General features: G+C 39.4%; 1 protein-coding gene across 2 annotated transcripts in view; it reads left to right on the top strand.

Annotated features, from left to right (window-relative positions):
• Positions 1-19,437, top strand: part of mtss1 (MTSS I-BAR domain containing 1) — a 39,421-nt gene extending 19,984 nt beyond the window's left edge. Inside the window, exons 7-15 of one of the 2 annotated variants that reach the window (XM_026924211.3) lie at positions 3,953-4,110; positions 4,472-4,579; positions 4,722-4,819; positions 4,960-5,050; positions 13,119-13,229; positions 13,411-13,567; positions 13,888-13,914; positions 14,467-14,747; positions 14,970-19,437. In XM_026924211.3, coding sequence (XP_026780012.1) covers positions 3,953-4,110; positions 4,472-4,579; positions 4,722-4,819; positions 4,960-5,050; positions 13,119-13,229; positions 13,411-13,567; positions 13,888-13,914; positions 14,467-14,747; positions 14,970-15,707 — 1,769 coding nt within the window. In that variant the 3' untranslated portion in view covers positions 15,708-19,437. The remainder of the gene's footprint in view (positions 1-3,952; positions 4,111-4,471; positions 4,580-4,721; positions 4,820-4,959; positions 5,051-13,118; positions 13,230-13,410; positions 13,568-13,887; positions 13,915-14,466; positions 14,748-14,969) is intronic. The other variant, XM_026924219.3, reaches the window with a different exon arrangement.
• The last annotated feature ends 206 nt before the right edge of the window (positions 19,438-19,643 follow it).

Genomic DNA, 19,643 nt, shown 5'->3' with positions numbered 1-19,643 from the left:
TGCAGCACAAGACCATTCAGTGCTTTAAACTTCATTAGTAGTATTTTATAATCAGTGCGAATTGTTACTGGGAGCCAGTGCAGTGTAGATAAGAGAGGGGTGATTTGGTCACGTCATCTGGTTCTAGTAAGGACTCTGGCTACTGCATTCTGGACTAACTGGAGCTTGTATCTGTTGGAACATCCAGACAGCAAGGCATTACAGTAGTCCCACCTAGATGTAACAAAAGCATGAACTAGTATTTCTACATCATGTAGTGACATTATATTTATTTTCTTAGCAATATTTCTGAGATGAAGGCCATCCTAGTAATATTATCTTCATGAGCTTCAAATGAGAGACTGGAGTCAATAATCACATCGAGGTCTTTTACTGCTGCACATGATGTAATTGAAAGGCCATCCAGAAAGCTTGTTTCTAGCTATCTGTGGTCGTAGTAGAAGTATTTCTGTCTTGTTACATTTGAGTAGGACGAAGTTACTCAGCATCCAGTGTCTATAGTCCTTTACACATTCCTAAACTTAATTAAGCTGGTGTCATCAGCTTAACAGTGGAAACTAATGCCATGTTTACAATATAATTTTAGGTAGCACATATAGAGGAAAAAGCAGGGGGCCTAAAACAGAACCTTGTGGTACACATAGTGAAGTCACCATTTACATCTACACACTGATAACAATCAGTCAAATACAGTCAGGACCATGAGTATTTGGACAGTGACACAATCTTCGTAATTTTGCCTCTGTACACCACCACAATGGATTTGAAATGAAGCAATCAAGATGCGATCGAAATGTAGACTTTCAGCTTTATTTCAAGGGGTTTAACAAAAATATATATTCAATCGTTTAGGAATTCCAGCCATTTTTTACATAGTACCTCCAGTTTCACAGGCTCAAAAGTAATTGGACGATTGACTGATAAGCAGTTTAATGACCAGATGTGGCCTGTTTTCTCATTATTTCATGGCAAATTAAGGAGATAAAAGATCTGGAGTTGAATTTGCACTTGGTGGTTGTTCATGGGAACACTCACTATGTGGTCCAAAGAGGTGTGGAGCGCAAGTGAAGGAGGCCATCATTAGGCTGAAAAAACAGACCTATCAGAGAGATAGCAGAAACTTTAGGAGTGGCCAAATCAACAATTTGGTACATTCTTAAAAAGAAGGAACTGGCAAGCTCAGCAACACCAAAAGGCTTGGAAGACCACGGAAGACAACTAAAGTGGATGAATCACAGAATTCTTTCTTTGGTGAAGAAAAACCCCTTCACAATATCTAACCAAGTCAAGAACACTCTGGAGGAGGTAGGCGTATCATTGTCAAAGTCTACAATCAAGATACGCCTTTATGAATGTAAATACAGACGGTTTACTTCAAGATGCAAACCACTGGTAATGCTCAAGAACAGAAAGGGCAGATTAGACTTTACTTAAAAAAGCTCTAAAAAAAAAAAAATTTCTGACCAGTTCTGATGCAAGATTAACTTTGTACCAGAATGATGGGAAAGGAAGAGAAGAGCATGGCGAAGGAAAGGAAGGGTTCATGGTCCAAAGCATACCACATCATCTGTCAAACATGTGGAGGCAGTGTCATGGCATGGGCATGTATGGCTGCCAGTGGAACTGGGCACTGGTGTTTATTGATGGTGTGACTACTGATAGACGTAGCAGGATGAATTTTGAAGTGTATTGGGCTATACTTTCTGCTCAGATTCAGTCAAATGCTGCAAAACTGATAAGACAGTGCTTCATAGTACAGATGGATAATGACCGGAAACAGAATGTTCTTAAATGGCCGAGTCTGTCACCTGACCCTATTGAGCATGCAGAAAGACCCTCAAACAAGCAGCACTTGATGCTCGCCATGCTGGCAAAGCATCTCACGAGAAGAAACTCAGCGTTTGGTGATGTTTATGGGTTCCAGGCTTCAGACAGTCTGCAAAGGATTTCCATCCAAGTATTAAAAATAAACCTAATATTTATGGTTGTTCGTTTGTCCAATTACTTTTTTGAGCCTGTGACTGTGTGAAAAATGGCTGTAATTTTCTAAACGGTTAATGCAATATTTTTCTTAAACCCCTTAAATTAAAGCTGAAAGTCTACAGTTTTAATCACATCTTGATTGCTTCATTTCAAATCCATTGTGGTGGTGTATGGAGGGAAAATTACAAACTTTTGTCATTGTCCAAATACTTATTGACCTGACTGTAAGACCTAAGCCAGGTGGGGGCCGTTCCCTTGACTCCAGCAACATTTTCTAGTCTGTCAAAGACAGTAATATAGTGAGTGGTATCAAAAGCTGCACTAAGGTCAAGCAACAACAAAGAGACACAACCGTGGTCAGAGGCCAGTTTTACCATTTCATTTACCACTTTAACCAGTGCTGTCTCAGTACTGTGATGAAGTCTAAATTCATGGTGATAGATTTCATGAATGTTATTCCTATGCAAGTATGAGCATAACTGCTGAGTTACACCCATTTCTAGGATCTTGCACATAAAGCAGTGGTTTGATATTGGCCAGTAGGTGGCTCTTTTAATCAGGGGTTTGATAACTGCTAGTTTAAAGGATTTAGGTACATAGCCAGTGCTAAGAGAAGAATTTATTAATTTTTAATGGAGGTCCAATAGATACTGTTAGTATCTGAAGAAATGTGTAGGTAAGTGATATAATATACCAGTTGATGACTTTGATGAGGAAATGAGTGAAATTAGTCACTAGAAGGGGAGTAATGGTTATATTGTCAACATGGTCAAGCCATCGTTAGTACATACTGATAGTGTGTAAGCTACTGTGGTGGTCTTATTTCTAGTTAACATTGCTATAATATTAAATAATAAGAGTGTAACGCTATACACTCATTATGATTCAATTTGATTCATGATACTGGCGTCGCGATTCGATTTTCAGAATATTTTTGAACAAAATTTGAAGGAAGAAAAATGATGACTGACAAGATTCCTTTTTTATTTTTGAATCATAAACAATGCAACACATTGTGCATTTTTGTCTGTATAAAAATAAAAATAAATTAAAAAATTGCTAAGAACAGTGGTTTAATATTGTAAACAAAATGGACTACACATTCACCTGAACGTAATAATAAATAAATGACTATGAATTCTCCCAAAAACTTGATGCAAATAAACAGGGAAAATGATCAGTTGAAACAACTAGCATCTGAAGCATCATGTTAAATTGGAAATAGAACTCAAAAGTCTGCTAAATTGCCTGAGTTCCACGACCTCTTTCCTGGGCACCGTAGATTACAGCGCCGTGGGTTGGTGTCATTTGAAAACTACTGAAGAGCTCTTTTTAACTGTTATAATGTGGTTATGTAATTGTATAAAATTTAATTCTTGTCACTCGTTGTGTTCTGGAGCTGTCAGGCCCAGTGCCCGCTTTATATACACCAGTAGATGAAAGAAAAAAGGACAAGTAGTGCATTAGAAACACTGAAACAGAGGAGGTAATTGTGAAATGTAAGAATACTGGAAGGGAAGGAACATAATGGATAGATAGAGGGAGGACCTAATCATGTGATATGCAAGGCCTTCTCACATGGTGTGTACTTGCATGTGTAAGTGTAAATCTCTTTGTAAGTGGTAGCGAATGATGTCTTTGGGAATAAAATCCTCAAAAAACAATTGTTTCCTCATGAAACAGTATAACTATTCATATGTATTAAATATATTAAATGTATGTTTGAGCTTTTAATAATTTAATAATCAGTCTTTTGAGGTTGGGATATTCTAGTAGTAAGTTAAGGAGACATGTTGTAATTGAGGGCCTCCATCAGTTCATCAGCCTTATTACTTCTCACTACCAAACAGTCACATGACCTGGATGAGTAAATAAGTTTTTACAGACCTTTTTAGCAATGTTATGTTATGTTTTGTGTTATGTTATGCAATGTTAGTAGTTTAAGAATGTTGTGTGTGCATGTGCATAGGTAAGGATGAGGTGCGGATGCAGTTGGACAGTGCATTGCACGATGTAAACACTCGCTATACTGAGTTAGAAGAGACAGAGAAGAGAGCTGTGTGCAGAGCGCTCATTGAGGAAAGAGGACGCTTCTGCTCCTTTGTTACAATGCTAAAACCTGTTCTTGTAAGTTCTCTCTCACACACACACACACACACACACACACACAGAGCTACAACTCAACACACTTCAGCAAAGCTGTCAAAAACACCTTGTAGCATGATGTGTAGTACTCATCAGGAGGTATTTAGTCTTTTTGGACAGAGAGAGAGAGAGAGAGAGAGAGAGGCATATGAACAGCCTAGTGGCATTTACAAGCTGTTTATGAAGTTGTCTTTTCAGAGTAACATAAGGGTCCATTTTAGGCTTTTGTTGTGCTTCTCTGTCAAAAAAAATTAAAAATCACAGAATTAATTGGTCCTCGACTATATGTTGCATTATGATGCTTGTGATTTGTTCTTTATTTGTTGTGGTTATATTTTTTTAGGATGAGGAGATAAGTATGCTTGGTGAAGTAACACATCTGCAGTCAATTTTTGAAGACCTTTGTAACCTGACAGTAGATCCCAGTGCTTTACCACCTGCTAGTGAACAGGTAACACCTCAACTTTCACACAGGCTACACCAACTGCAGTGTACAGATACTGTAACTCTCGCTCTTTCTCTCTCTCTCTCTCTCTCTCTCTCTCTCTCCCTCCCTCTCCCTCCTCCTCCCCTCCTCCTCCTCCTCTCTGCAGGTTATCCTTGACCTGAAAGGTTCTGAATACACCTACGCATTCCAGACTCCACCTGCATCTCCTAGCAACACACTGTCACGCAAAAGCAGCATTAGCAGGTGTCTGTGTGTTTGTGTTTTCTTTTCGTTGTTTGGGGAACACTTTTATTTGGTGTTAATGGAAATAATGTATATTTGGAGACAATGAATGCTAACAGTTATTGTCTTTGCCCTTCCTCTGAATGTGTGCTTCTTTCTAGTAACTATGCCTCAGTGCGTCACGTGCCCTCTTTGGACTCTATCTCCAGTGTTATGGATGGCCTGCATTTGCAAGTCCAAGAAGTAGGACAGGTAGTGGGCGTGCACACACATACAGACAGATACAGTTGCATAACTTTGCATAGGTGATTGTTACTCTCAGATGGTATCAAAAGTCAGTTTTATTTCAATAGCAAAGTATCTGTTGGACCAAATATCTGTTTGTTGTAGTAATCTAGGTAAGGAGCACTGCTACACTTTTACCTGATGGATTTTTTTTTCTCCCTTTCATTTTCTTTTCTTCTCTCTTGCTTTTGCTCTCTATCATTTGCACTTTCTCCCTCTATTACTCGTGCTCTCTCTCACCGCTAAGGCCACTTTTGTGCAATGCCTTGTTACAAGAATAATGTAAACACCAAATTAGTGTAATGAAGAATATGTATGGATGCACGCTCTCATTTGTATATGGAAATGGCTTTATCTGTCTTTATAGAGTACTTTGTACTCACGGCTGTTGATACCGTGCTTCACTCATGCTTCATGATTTAGTTCAATGCTACGGTGTATAGTTGGATTCATTATAACTATAACTTGCTCCGGCATTGTCTCGTTTTTCAAGAGAACATTCATCCTCTTGCAGCTGTCTCCGAATAGTAGCCTTTTCAAGAAAAAACAAACAGCTCTATTGCTAGCACTGGCCTTAGCAAAGCACTTTGGCGACATCTACATTCTTTCATAAACCCATCACACATGCAATTTCTGCAGGCAGGGTTTGACCAAAACCTAATCCTGCATGTATCCCTAAATTTTTTAATACAGTATTGATGTGTCAGCTGATTGACTTATTTGCCTTCCATCCTACATTCTTCTCAGAATAGCAGGGGCTGTAGCACTAAAATATAAAATGATATTATCTTAGTTGCTGCTCTCCTGTGACCAAGAACGGAAATAGGTTCAGCCGAAGGTTAAACGCATGTTGTATCTTTGACTTAAATATCTGACTCCAAACATTTAATTAAATGTCTGACTCCAGTTTATTGTAATTGTTAACTTAATTGTCTGACTCCAGTTTACTAGGTTAACAGAATGGAACTGATTCCAAAGAATAATCTTTTGGTTAGTGCTAGAAGTGTAATATCTCAGTGTTCAAATTACAATTAATCTAAAACAGATTCATACTAAGCTTTCATTAGAAAGTGACATTCCTACGCCAGAAGATTTTATATAGCTTATTTATTAAACAGTTATTCCGTTAGCTCAGAGGTTCTATTGCTGTGCAAGCCTAGGCCTATCCTATTTACTTGGCAGAAGTATTAGACTTTTATGTTAGCTTGTCACTTTCAAACGTGTCTGAGGTACTAAAACTTTAGTAACCAAATCATACAGATCATGCACTCTTAATGCACCATACTTTCTTGCAGAAGAACTACTAAGTATTTAGGGATAAAGTAATCAAAGGGTTTATTATACAAATCACAAATACATGATACACAGAAAGTAGAAATAGAAACTTGCAAAGTCAGTTGACAGAGTCATGCGGATGGTATTACATCTCAGCCATCGTATAATGCATACTTTTTATACCCCTGAGCCTCTTTTAAATGTTCAATGCCCAGAGTACCAAATGGGAGAGACACAATGTATTTTATGGTAGGATGGACCCCCAGGCAGGTAGCTCACCCTAAGGTGTTGTATGTAATTCAGTTCCTGAGAATGAGTCTGTGGAACAATGGCAGAATGTCTAGACCAGATGCAGACCAGGTGGTCCCAGTATTTTAATGTGTGTGTGGGTGTGTGTGTGGGTGTAGGGGTGTGTATGTGGGAAGAACAGTTACATATTGCGAAATATAAAACTGTATACTGAAAAATGTTATTTTGTAAAGTTGTATGATACTGATGTCACCACATTGCTCACCATGAAATATGGATTAAATTGCTAGCAAACATGCCCTGAGGAATATTTTAGTTAAACGTAGTTTAGATGAACAGATTTACTCCACGTGGTCTCACTGACCCACATTCCTGATCATTTTAATCTGACCGGTCCAGATTCATCTTAACTGCCACAATTTATAAATCTACTACAGGGTGAATGGACACACTACCTGATCACAAAACAATGTATTGCGCACTAGATCATGAAAGTTATTATCGTGGCTTATTTTCACAAGGTTTTACAGCCCGCTGCAGGCTTGCATGCCCATTCCACATTGGGAATGGCCACATCCTGGCCCTTGTTTCAGGGAATACTGATAGAGAACAGTTGCACAGTTTTATGGACTTGAAATGACTAAGCCTATAATGTCACACTCTGTCTTTAGTGTGAGATCACAGTCGCGTCAGTCTGATTGGCTTCATTTGGCGTTAGCTTTTGAGATAAGCTTCTCTGGCAATTCAAGAGCTGTGATATCCCATAGTGTGATATCGAAACAAACAAACTCTAAGTTTCCTCTGTAACCATGGTTCTTAGAAAGAATGAGTGAAGTATCGCACTTGCGTAGAGTGAGGAAAAGGTGTGCTTATCTGACTGTGCTGCATCGTGGACTATTGGGCAGGAGGAAGTTCTGTGATACAGAAGTCGTGTCTGTCAGCCAATTCTGGCTGCCGTAATTGAATATTGCTTCTAGGGACAGCGCAAGGAGGCGCAAGATACTTCAGTCATGCTGTCAGAGAAGCAGGGTTATGGTCATAACTTAAAGATTTGTAATCTACCTATTTTGCAAACAATCTTCAATGATATTCTGATACTCCAGGATGAGTATCCATTTTTTAAATTATTTTGAAATATGGTTTGGTGATCAACAGGATGAAGTCATGTAGCTTCCATGGCTTCCTGAATTACACGATGTAAACATCACTGAACCCTTATGTCAAGCAGAGGGTGGCCGTAGTCCTTTTAGGTTGACAGTAATATATTGTTACAGATTTACATTATTTTGTCCACCCTAGACTTGTGCGACATTACAGTATCACCCCTACATAATATTACGTTACCACAACATCCAGTGACCTTTATCTCCAATTACCAGACTTGCTAACTGTATGCATTTTGTGTACGTCTGCAAAAACATCAGAATACACTTGCCCAAGTTATCACTTAAAAATACTCCAAAAGAGCAATCGTGGTTTTTTTTTTTTTTTTTTCTCCTTCCCCCCAATAAAACACTAGATAATCCAACCAACATGTCAATCTGGAATGATCTGTGCAGGTGTTGTGAATTCCAGTATAACACAGTTTTCCTGGAAGCCACCTAATGGGCCTTTCCGTCATGGTAAATGGAGAATATTTTGAGTTCAGTAATACGAAACAAAATCTATCAATGTATGTTCAACATAGCTAACATTAGATAAGTATATATTTAAGATTAGTTAACTATATTTATTAGAGATGCCATTGAAAAATTGAAGCTGGAAAAGGAACAATGAAGATTTTCACCCAAAAAAATTAAACAGGCCTACAGTTAAGTGTCTAACACACTACAAATAATGCTAATAGTGATGATAATTAAAAGTGATTCAATAAGCTGTTTTTAATTAATTGATTTTTTGGGACCGGCTAACACCTGCGTAGGCTTGGGACGATGACGGTAGTATCTGGAATCGGCAATAGATTCCAGCCATGGCGATGGCTATCACGTTTGACAATTTCAATTTTTTTCGGAAAACAAGGTGTCTGCAGCTTTAAGATCAACAAAAATAAATTGTGTCGTATCTCATAATATCGCTTTGCTTTTCGTGCTTTCATCTTAGTACCCTATCCTTTGGAGAAGAGCAACAAAACATCTTTCTCTGATGCATGTTAACTTTCCATGTTTGTCAAACAGATAAAGCTGTGAATGTCTTCACTCTCAAAACATGAACAGGGGTTAAATTAAGAAAGTGTGTTGTTTATCAGGGCTACTTCACTATACAAGAATTCAATAATTATCTCCGCTGCTGTTCAGCACAGAGCACATGCACACGCAGATTGTATAATTTACTTCAATTTTATCATAGGCATACAGCTTACAACTCTTTAGGTTTATTTACGGTCCCAACATCAGTTTTGCAAGCATTCCTGACATTGTTAAAGAATCATTAATAAATAAAAAGGACTAAATTCTAATGCTAGCTACAGCTGACTCGTAAACCCCTTTCTGTATTTTTTTCTTGCTGTAATGTAACATACATGTCATGCATTACATTTAAATTTATTCATTTAGCAGATGCTTTTATCCAAAGCGACTTACAAATGAGGAAATGCAAGTAAAGTGATATAACAAGCAGAGAACAATGCAAGTAGTGCTACCATACAAGATTTTTAATGTAGTGCCAGTGGAGCAAAGTGCACAGAACAGAGGAGTAAGAGCAACTGTAAGTACAGAATTTTATTTATTTATTTATTTATTTATTGGGGACAAGTTAGGGTTAGTTAAGTGTTCACGGAAGAGGTGGGTCTTTAGGCGTGTGTTTTTTTGTTTGTTTGTTTGTTTGTTTTTTTTTGGTTTTTTTTTTTTTTTTTTTTTTTTTTTAACATAGTGACCTCAAGGAGAATGTTGAGGTGGTTGGGGGGGTTGCTGTTCCAGACAAGGTCTTGTGCATGAGCATCAAGGCCTTGGATTTGATGCAGGCGGCTACAGGAAGCCAGTGGAGGGAGACGAAGAGGGGTGTGACGTGGGTCCTTTTGGACTGGGGAAAACAAGGCATGCTGCTGCATTCTGAATCATCTGAAGGGGTTTGATGGAGCTGGCTGGGAGGCCTGGGTGTGTTGCAGTAGTCCAGTTTTGAGATAACAAGAGCCTGGACTAGTAGCTGTGTGGCATGATCAGTGAGAGAGGGTCTGATGTTCTTGATGTTACATATGACATTATATACGTCTGGCCACACAGCTTCTTTTCCCTCCTCAGCATTGCACACACACTGGAGAAGCGATAGAGCACATGATAGGATGATGGCATATTGCATGCAATCTCACTAGCCTACTACTGCGCTTTCCTGTGAGCGGCACCAACGGAAAATGTCAGACATGTGACCAATAGACAACCAATTTCTAAAAGGATTATATAAAAATGTGTTATGTTTTTTTTTTTTTTTTTTTTTTTTTTTTTTTAAACTGTCTTCTGCAGAATCACTTAAAAATCTACCGTCCAGTTGTGTTTGCCTTCTCGAGCTCTCCTTAAAACTGAAATGGTGGAAATGCTTGTTTTCCTATCTTATTTAGTCTAATGGTTCTGGACGATGAAATCATTTATCACGATATTTTAAAATGGAAAATCGTGATCAGGGAAAATCAGTATCACACAAGCCTAGTCCAACCCGTTATGTGCCACTAGCATGGTTGAGCCTTTCTCCTCCACTGAGCTTGACTTGTAAAGTTACCTTGCCTCCATTTCCCCCATATGTCCACCAGCTAGGACCTCCCCTCAACACTTTGGCTCAGTTCCACACCTAACTATCTAGACAACCTATTGGCCTGTGGTTAAGTGCTGCTAGTGTGTGCTGTTCATAGTTAGCGATTGCTAACAACACACAGATGTGAAGTAGATTTTCCTCCGCTAACACTCTTTCTCTCCAACAGGCAATTTTTTTTGTTTTTCAGCAGTTCATTCCTTCTACATATTTACATTCATTCTACATCCAGCTTCTACATTCCCTGCTGTGTGCTAGCGTATTCAGGTGTTTTTTTCTGCCACATGTGCTCCCCATGGTTAGCTACCTATTTAGCTGGCTTCCTATATACACAGCTTCAGCTCCAAGTGACTAAAGAGCCATGCTGTGGGATTGGCACTCATGCAGTCTGTGTGCGAGCTCTCTGGAAGCTGGCTACAAACACCGACTATGTGTCCGCTGCCTTGGCATTGCCCATCGTTGAGAAACAGTCTCTGATTCAGAAGACATCAGTGATGTCAATGCCAACACAGCATTCTGGCTTGCTGATTTAGATCTTGATTCAGAGTTGAGTTCTGCAGGTTGTTTAGGTTGTTGGCAGGTAGTTTATTCCACATGTTGTTGCAGCCTTAACAATCATGCTAATCATAAATGTTCATACTGAGAAAACCATCCAAATCTGTTTCTAGGCATGTATGCAGCCTAGTGTCACACAATTGTTCATCCTAGAACTGAAGCTGCGTGCAGTGGAAACAGAGTTTCAGCAGGGTCCTCCTTAGCCAGAGATCTGATTCTCTTTGCATGGATGCTATGTCTGTAGCTGTGCCTGGGAGACATTTCCAGTCTGACAAAGAACCTTAACATCTGGAAATGAATCTGATTTAGCCTCCAGCAGCTTGCATGCAGGCCAGGACAACCAACCTCAAAGTGGCAGCAGCTCAGATTGGTTTGGATGCTGATGTGCATCTCATACCAACAAAAATGCTCTTCTGTGGGCACACAACATGAAGGATTTCACTGTGCCACAGTGTAAAGGCTATATTTAAAGTGTTAAAGAAGCTTTTAGCCAGGCTACTTATTAGATCATAAGCAGGTTGGCCTAGGCACTTGGATTGCATCACTAGTGGTTTTCCTGGTCAAAGTGCTACATTGATAGATGTATGCTGCTCAAGCACTGAATGCTGATACACTGATGACATGCAGTTTGTTATCCATTTTGCTGCTTTTGTTAGAAATGCTGCTCCAATCTGCAGCTTTTGTCCTCTCTGTGACAGAGTTGCTCGAAGCCTCACGCCTCACAACTATGCCAGGACTCATGGTAGACTTCACCAGTCTGCATCCAGAATTAGTGTCCCAGATCTGGAGGATACGCTCATAGAGTGCCATGTCACAATGGTGGACTCTAGTGAGTCTAATGAGTGAGTCAATTTGGTATCAGCGCAGAGGTTCCCATGTGCCATGGCACTCTACGAGCATAATCCTCCTCAAGGGAATTAGAGGCATACCATTCTAGAAAGTCTGCAGTGCTGCTCCCTGGATGTCACACTGTACCTTTTCCAGGTTCTACAAGTTTACCATCGCCTCTCCCAGTATGGCGGTCATCTCCAAGTACCACTTGGGTTAGTCCTAAGGTGGGTCGGTTCCTCATTACATTGTGGCATAGACTATCCAAGTGATTATCGCCACCTTTTGCACTTGTAAGGGTTGAAATAGAATGCTAGTTATATATGTAATTGTTGTTCTGTGAACACCAGAGCACTGCCAGGGATCCCAGTCATTTGACCCAGAGCAAACTTTGCAAGAAGTTTCCAGGGAACGGTGGCCATGTGACAACTGTGTTCATCTTGTTGAAGAACTCTGCATGTTTGTGCACATGCACACAAAGGTATCCAGGTAGTTATTACTGACAGTAAGAATCACCTGGATACATTATTTAAAGTTAGGGGTGTGCATTGGTATTTGAATTAACCGTTCAAATTAACCGTTTTTAACCGTTTGAGGCGCAAGTGTGTGAATACTGAAATTACTATTTGGATATTCATTGTAGCCTACATCCACATTAGGTGCACGAATGGCACGTCGCACTCGTTTCCCAATGCATTACATGGGGGGCACTGATTTCTGTTCTGATTCCTGGTTAGGTAAATATAGCATACAAATATTTGTACTGACTAGCAGAGTATTATAAACATGCATTGCCACTGTGATGAAATTTTGAATTTCAACCAGCATCGGAGTGCATGCTGCTACAGTAATGCTACAGACTGGACTATTGAGCTAACTTTCAGTAAAGCTTTTGCTGTGTGTTTAATGTGCCTCCACAGAAAGAAGGAACCTTTAACTGCTGTCACAGTTGCAATGCAGCATATTGAATACATTTTTCCCCTGTCTTAGTGGTTAAGCAAATATCTGTTCAATATCTCTTACTAGTAACTGAATATTAAAATTGGGAAAAATGTACATTCTTTGTTGCGGTATAATTTTTTTTATTTGTATTTTTTTATTTTTTTATTTTTTTTTTTTAAATATAGACTTTGTGCACTAGGTGGCTGTTCAGTGTCTGTGTTCATAGCAGTATATGACCAGTATATGTTTATATGTTAATATGTTAATAATATTGTCGAATGTCTTCAAGATGCAATGGCAACATGTGTGTAGTGTAGTAGTGTAGTGGGGGTAGTGTAACACAATGCAGTATGACTCTGCAACACACGCAGAGAGTAGCTACCATCTTATGAACATGGGTGTTTCCTGTCCCCAATGTGGACCTTGTTGTCTTTTGTCTGTGTTACAGGAGCAGAGTCACAATGTCCCTGGCAAAGAGAATGGCTCCTCTGTGCCTCTTCCACACCAAGTTTACAGCAGTTATGGGGAAAGAGCTAGAGCCCAGTCCACATCAGGAAAGGTACACATGTAGGCAGGCGATTAACCAGCTAGTTTTAAATCAGCACAAGGTTTGAATGTAGTAGCTGAAAAGCTGGACATCATTTTCTATGTTTTGGAATAGGACTGATAGCTTTGTATTAGTTATATATCAGTGATGAATCAATTGCTGCTTTATGAGTGGCCATGTCTCCTGTATATAGCCGAAGACAGCCAGAGAGCAACTAGCTCTGACCTTAGCGGGTGCACTCAACTCAGAGACTCCTCACACTAGTCGTGACTCACTGCACTGCTCCAGTGGATACAGTACCCAGACAACAACACCATCCTGTTCTGAAGATACAATACCCTCACAGCATGGTGAGAACACACAGCCTCACAAAAGCACAGTATTATGTGATTATTTGCAGTCTGTTGCCAAGGACAGGTTTATGTTATATGGGTGTTCATGGTTTTATAACATATGCTTATCTAGATTTTATGATATCTTACCCAATATCCTGTCTAATAATTGAACAGTGACAGCACTTTTACTGTGGAGAGCAATCTGAATTGTGAAATTATGGTCTAATCTATGGCAAAGATAAATAGCAGCTCATACACATTTTCAAACTGCTGCCTGTATGCCAACCAGGAGTCTTTTGTATACAAGTTAAAAGCACTGTACTATTCTTTTACAGCAATAAAGAAAGAGCCTCCTCTATATGGTAGGTTTCTGACTAATATTGTATAGACATTTATTAGAATTTATTTCATTTTGGTCATCAGCTTATTTAATCGATATTTCAGGAACGAGATGCTTCTGTTCAGGGAAACAGTGCCATCCTTTATATACACACCGCAAAATGTGTCTGTGTGTGTTTGTTTCTATGTTTGTGTTTGCAAGCATGTATGTGTTTCTTATTCATCAGTCAACCAGTACAATTAATGGCACACTAAAAGATGTCATAAGATGTGTCTCATCCCATATTCAGACTTGAACATTTTATATCTGATTGAGGTTCTTAGTGAATACATATCAGTTCTCAGGAAGCTTGTACTATTGTTTTTAGACTAATTCCATTGAACATCTCAGAAAACGTCACTGTTACAAAGAAGCCTTCACCAGGTCACATTAAACAGTGTCAATATAATTTTCCACAAAAATCAGACCATAATAATAGTAATGTCCTTTCCTGATGTTTTCTTTTTGCCCTCCATTTCTTAACTATTCTGTTCTCCTTTTCTTTTTTGCGTTTGTCTTTCTACTTCATTCTCAGACTATGATTATATCTCCCTCCACGGAGGCGACGATACCCCCCGTCCATCTGATTTTGACAAATCCTGCACGATTCCACGTAACAGCGAGCTGAGCCTAAACTACCGTAAACTGTTGCAGAGCAAGAGACCAGCGTCCACCGTGAGCCTGCTGACTGAGCCTGAGGCCCTACTGCTGCATCAGCCCCACACAGCCACCATCCGGCGTAAACCATCCAGCAAAGCCAACCTTCGTCGTGGCACCATCAGTGGAGGAGTGCCCATCCCCATCTCCACACCACAGGTAATCCCTAAGTGCTAACAGTTTAATATTCTAACAAGACGTGCTTGCTGAACCTTAGTTCACAAGTTCGTTGATGGTATGCTATTCTGTTTATGTAGCTGTTTAGTCTGTCTTAGTAGTTTTATGTATATTCTTATACTTGTATAATGATTAAATATTTCTGAAAATATTGACTACCATATGAGAATTCGTATGTCAATGGACATGGCCCTCTCTTCATAGGTGCCACTGAAGCCATCTACATCCCCAGCAGGCTGGGCTCCAGGCCGTAGTGGCAGTGAGGAGGCAGTGTGCCCACAAGTGCCCCCTCAAACTGCTCGACACCCCAGCTCGGATTTGGCACAAGCTAAACACACACTCTGCACCTCTACCCAAAATATGAGTACATTGCCAACCCCATACTATGCGATGTTCCCTGGGCAACCACCAGTAGGCATCACAGAGCAAATCTACCAAACTAGCAAGCAACAGCAAAGACAGTTCCAATACCACAATGACAATCATCAACAGTACAACCAGAAACAACGGCAGTATCACCAAGAGTACAACAAACAGGAGCACCCTGTACAATATCAGCAACAGTACAATCAAGCACAACAGGAGCCACAATATCATCAACAGTACATCCAAGCACAACACCAGCACCCGCATGAACATCACTACAAGCAACAGTATCAGCAACAGGCACAGCATGTACCAGCTCAGCATCCAGTCCAGCAGCAACAGCCAAATCAACAAAAACAACAGCAGTGCCGACTACCTCAACAGAATGCTGCACTACAGTGCTGGGCATCTGCTCCAGCTCCAGACACTGCAAATCTTTCAGATGACCCTAATGATTCCAATCAGATGCCAAGTGGCAGTGATATGCTAAGCATGATCCGCAGAGGGGTGAAACTCCGACGCACACTCACTAACGATCGCTCAGCACCTCTCATCACTACCAACTATCTCAACTGAAGATTATTTTCCGTGCTTTAGGAAATTACCTTTTTTTTTTTTATTTTTATTTTTTTTTTTTAAATTTTACTTTTTTCTCCATTTTTATAAGCTTCCCATTAGGGTTAGACAGTCTGCTTTTCTACAAAAATGACTTTATTCAGTTACTTAATTATGACTTTGTGGCACTGGTGTGTCCATATGAATGTCAGCTTTCGTATGCTCAATTTTATTATATTCTTATTGTTAGATATGAAAAAATGACAATTTAGAGAAAATGATGTTTTAGGTTGGATTTGTTTGATTTGATTAATTTGTGTACTTTTGTAGAGATTTAACTGAAGACTGACAGCTCCATTGCCTTTACTGCCTGAAGTCTGGTTTATTTAAGTGAATGAGTGGAGTGCAGATATGTTGATAAAGTACCGTGTGGAGAATGTGGCCATTCTTTCATTGCTTGTAATTAATCGCTGTGGCTATATATTCAATCTGCTAGATTTTGCAATCAACTGTATGACTTCTGTTCACCAAAGTTTTGAAAAGTTAGGCTGTTCTAAAACACAATGTGGCAACAAACATTACTGAAATTTTAATAATTTACTTTATTGTTAGGTGATCAGACTAAGAATAGATACTGAATTCTGGATTTTTTCCTCAACATTTTTATTTAAATAATTGTTCATTATTTTTTCTGTAATTTATCTGAAATGCTTTCTTTCACTTTTTCTTTATTTTTTTTAAACACCATTCAGGATAAGTGTTACAGAATTTTTGACACTATAAACTGTACACTGCCAACTGTTAGAGGTGATTTTGTCTTTGAGCAATATACTGTACATGTCTACATATTCTAAAAACAGTCACTATTAGTAATTGTGTAGCTTTTTTAAATGGTCACTGTTGAAATGCCTTGTTTTTCCACTTGGTGAAATTTGCATCTTCTATACTTCTGAAATGAAAAAAGAAATGAGTGTAAGAGAAGCTTGCAGTTTTGAGTAGCTCAAGCCACTCGCTTCCCCTTATGGCACACATGTTGGAATCCTAATCTGCCTTATAGGAGAACAAACTGAGAGTTTGCATTGTTGCAGTTTCCAAAAACATTTGATAGGTTTAGACATGCTATATTATGCTGAATGGATCTTTATCTTAAATAGTATACCTATATAGTTCTGTATTTTTCCTTAATTTGTCCTTGGCATTTGAGATGAAAGCTGTGCCATTTATTGTAAAGAAATTTTTTATGTAGTTTGAACTTTTATCATTTAAAGTGACTGCTCTTTTTATCTCTATCTCGATACTTTTCTCTAAGAAATAGGTTAAAGAAAGAATTGTTTTTGTGTCTTCCTGATTGGACTGGTTGCATAGTGTTTACACCGATCGACCATAACATTATGTGCTCTGCTGTCTGGCACCAAGCCGGTAGTATTAGATCCTTTAAGCCCTGTATGTTGCGAGGTGGGGCCTCCATGGATCGGACTTGTTTGTCCTGCACATCCACAGATGCTCGATCAGATTGAGAGCTGGGGAATTTGGAGTCCAAGCCAACACCTTGAACTCTGTCATGTTCCTCATACCATTCCTGAAGAATTTTTGCAGTGTGGCAGTGCATTATCCTGCTGAAAGAGGCAACTGCCATTAGGGAATACCGTTGCCATGAAGGGGTGTACTTGGTCTGCAGCTATGTTTGGGTTGGTGGTACGTGTCAAAGTAACATCCACATGAATGCCAGGATCCAAGGTTTCCAAGCAGAACATTGCTCAGAGCATCACACTGCCTCTGCCGACTTTCCTTCTTCCCATAGTGCATCCCGGTGCCATCTCTTCCCCAGGTGTCCACACTTGCCCGTCCACATGATGTAAAAGAAAACGTGATTCATCAGACCACGCCAGCTTCTTCGCATGCCCAATTTAGGCGTTTTCGGTGGTGGACAGGGGACAGCACGGGCACTCTGACCAGTCTGCGGCTACCCAGACCCATGCGCAGCAAGCCGCGATGCACTGTGTGTTCTGATACCTTTCTATCATAGCCAGCATTAACTTTTTCTTCATTTTGTGCTATAGCAGTTCTGTGGGATCGAACCAGATGGGCTACCCTTCACGCTCCATGCGCATCAACAAGCCTTGAGCGCCCATAACCCTGTCACCGTTTTACCAGTTATCCTTCCTTTGGACCACTTCTGGTAGGTACTAACTACCGCATACCATGAACAGCCTACAAGACCTGCCATTTTGGAGATGCTTGGAGCCAGCTGTCTAGCCATCACAATTTGGCTCTTGTCAGAGTCGCTCAGAACCTTACACTTGCCCATTTTTCCTGCTTCCCACACATCAACTGACTGTTCACTTGCTGCCTAATATATCCCACCCCTTGACAGGTGCCATTGTAATGAGCTAATGTTATTCATGTCACCTGTCAGTGGTTTTAATGTTATGGCTGATCGGTATATACTTCTACTTGTTTAGCTGTCTTGTGTAATAGAGAAAGCTAATGCTGGTCATGGGCTTTTGGACAGCAAGCATATGGCCTTTGTTCTAGCCTTAAATCATCAACCAACTTTTTGTTAAACTAAGAATTTCATTAATAGGAACGTCTTTGCGTAGCGCTAAAGCTGAGGAAGAATCCTATCCAAAGAGCAGCTACCTAGAGGCCTCAGCCTAATTTGAATTCACTAATACAGCACACCTTAAACAGTACATCTATGCTTTGGAGAAACTGTATAGTTTTTCTTGATACTATATACAAACACAGAACGGAATTATTGTAATAAACGACACATATGCCTATTTTGTCTAATCCCTAATCCCTACTTTAGTATGGTGGACTTTTTTTTGTGTGAGACACAAAAGTTCATATTCTTATGTTACAACTACCTAGGGGTTCTTATTTCAATTTAGTTTTCTTTGCCCAAACAAGGAAGGTAAATTATTTAAATGATTAAGTTTGAAAGTGGACATGTAACATGTTCTTTATAAGTTCAAGTAATTCATATTCATCAAAGTTCTATCTGAGCTTTGATATGGGTTGACAAGTTTAATGGCCCTCATACATTTTTTGTTTGTGCATTAACCTTGTTCTACAGAACTTATATAAATAATGATGGTGATACCTTGAGAAGTTTAATTCTTGGTATCTCTTTGACCCCTGCAACTTTCTTCTTGCTAATTACATAACTGAAAACCACACTTGTCTGTCACAGTTTAGATTGGATCCATCTGAGCAGGAGAACTCATTCTCTGTAAATGATTAATAAGCATCCCAGTGTGTGTTTCATAGTGCAGATATTTTTGTTGTAGTATATGAAAAGATCTGTGGTTAGACTTCCCTGAATGCAAATCGTAATTATTGGAAACTAGATATCAGGTCTTAAATCAGATGGCTCAAAACTTTGTTGTCTTGGACAATATGCCCCAACTGTGCACAAAGGTCCAAATTTGTCTTAAACTGGCTACAAATGATGCTCTAATGGTGGCTGTTATTTACCTCTGATCTAGGCAGAGTCATAGTCTTAAAAAGTAGGTTGTGTCATGCATTTCAGGCTAGCATGACCATCTTATTAGTAACACTGTATAGTTACTTAATAAAATAGTAAGTGAATAAAGAAAGTAACATGGAAGATGTGGTCAACCTCGGATCTTCATATGTCTGGTAGATTTTTTTGGCACCTAGTCATTTCAAGATTAGTATAGACTTTGTCAAAGTAATGCAGTTAATAGACCTCTGTTCTTTTAATAAAACAGGGTGCTCACTCACACCTGATTGTCATCTCATTGATTGAAAACACCGCATTGAGAGGTTACGTTCTAATTATCATACCACCACTACCATCTGAAAAAAATCAAACCAGTTTCAATTCTTGCAGTTGTGTTAGTTTTGTTCAATTAAATCCTCCAATTCTTCCCTCTGTGACATTCACTGTAGTAAAACTTCAAAATGGCATATAGCAACTGTGCTAGTTGG

Source organism: Pangasianodon hypophthalmus, chromosome 2, assembly GCF_027358585.1.
Source record: "Pangasianodon hypophthalmus isolate fPanHyp1 chromosome 2, fPanHyp1.pri, whole genome shotgun sequence".
Classification (NCBI taxonomy): Eukaryota; Metazoa; Chordata; class Actinopteri; order Siluriformes; family Pangasiidae; genus Pangasianodon; species Pangasianodon hypophthalmus.
Note: the sequence above shows the minus strand (reverse complement) of the source record. Positions and strands in the feature narration are given on the sequence as shown.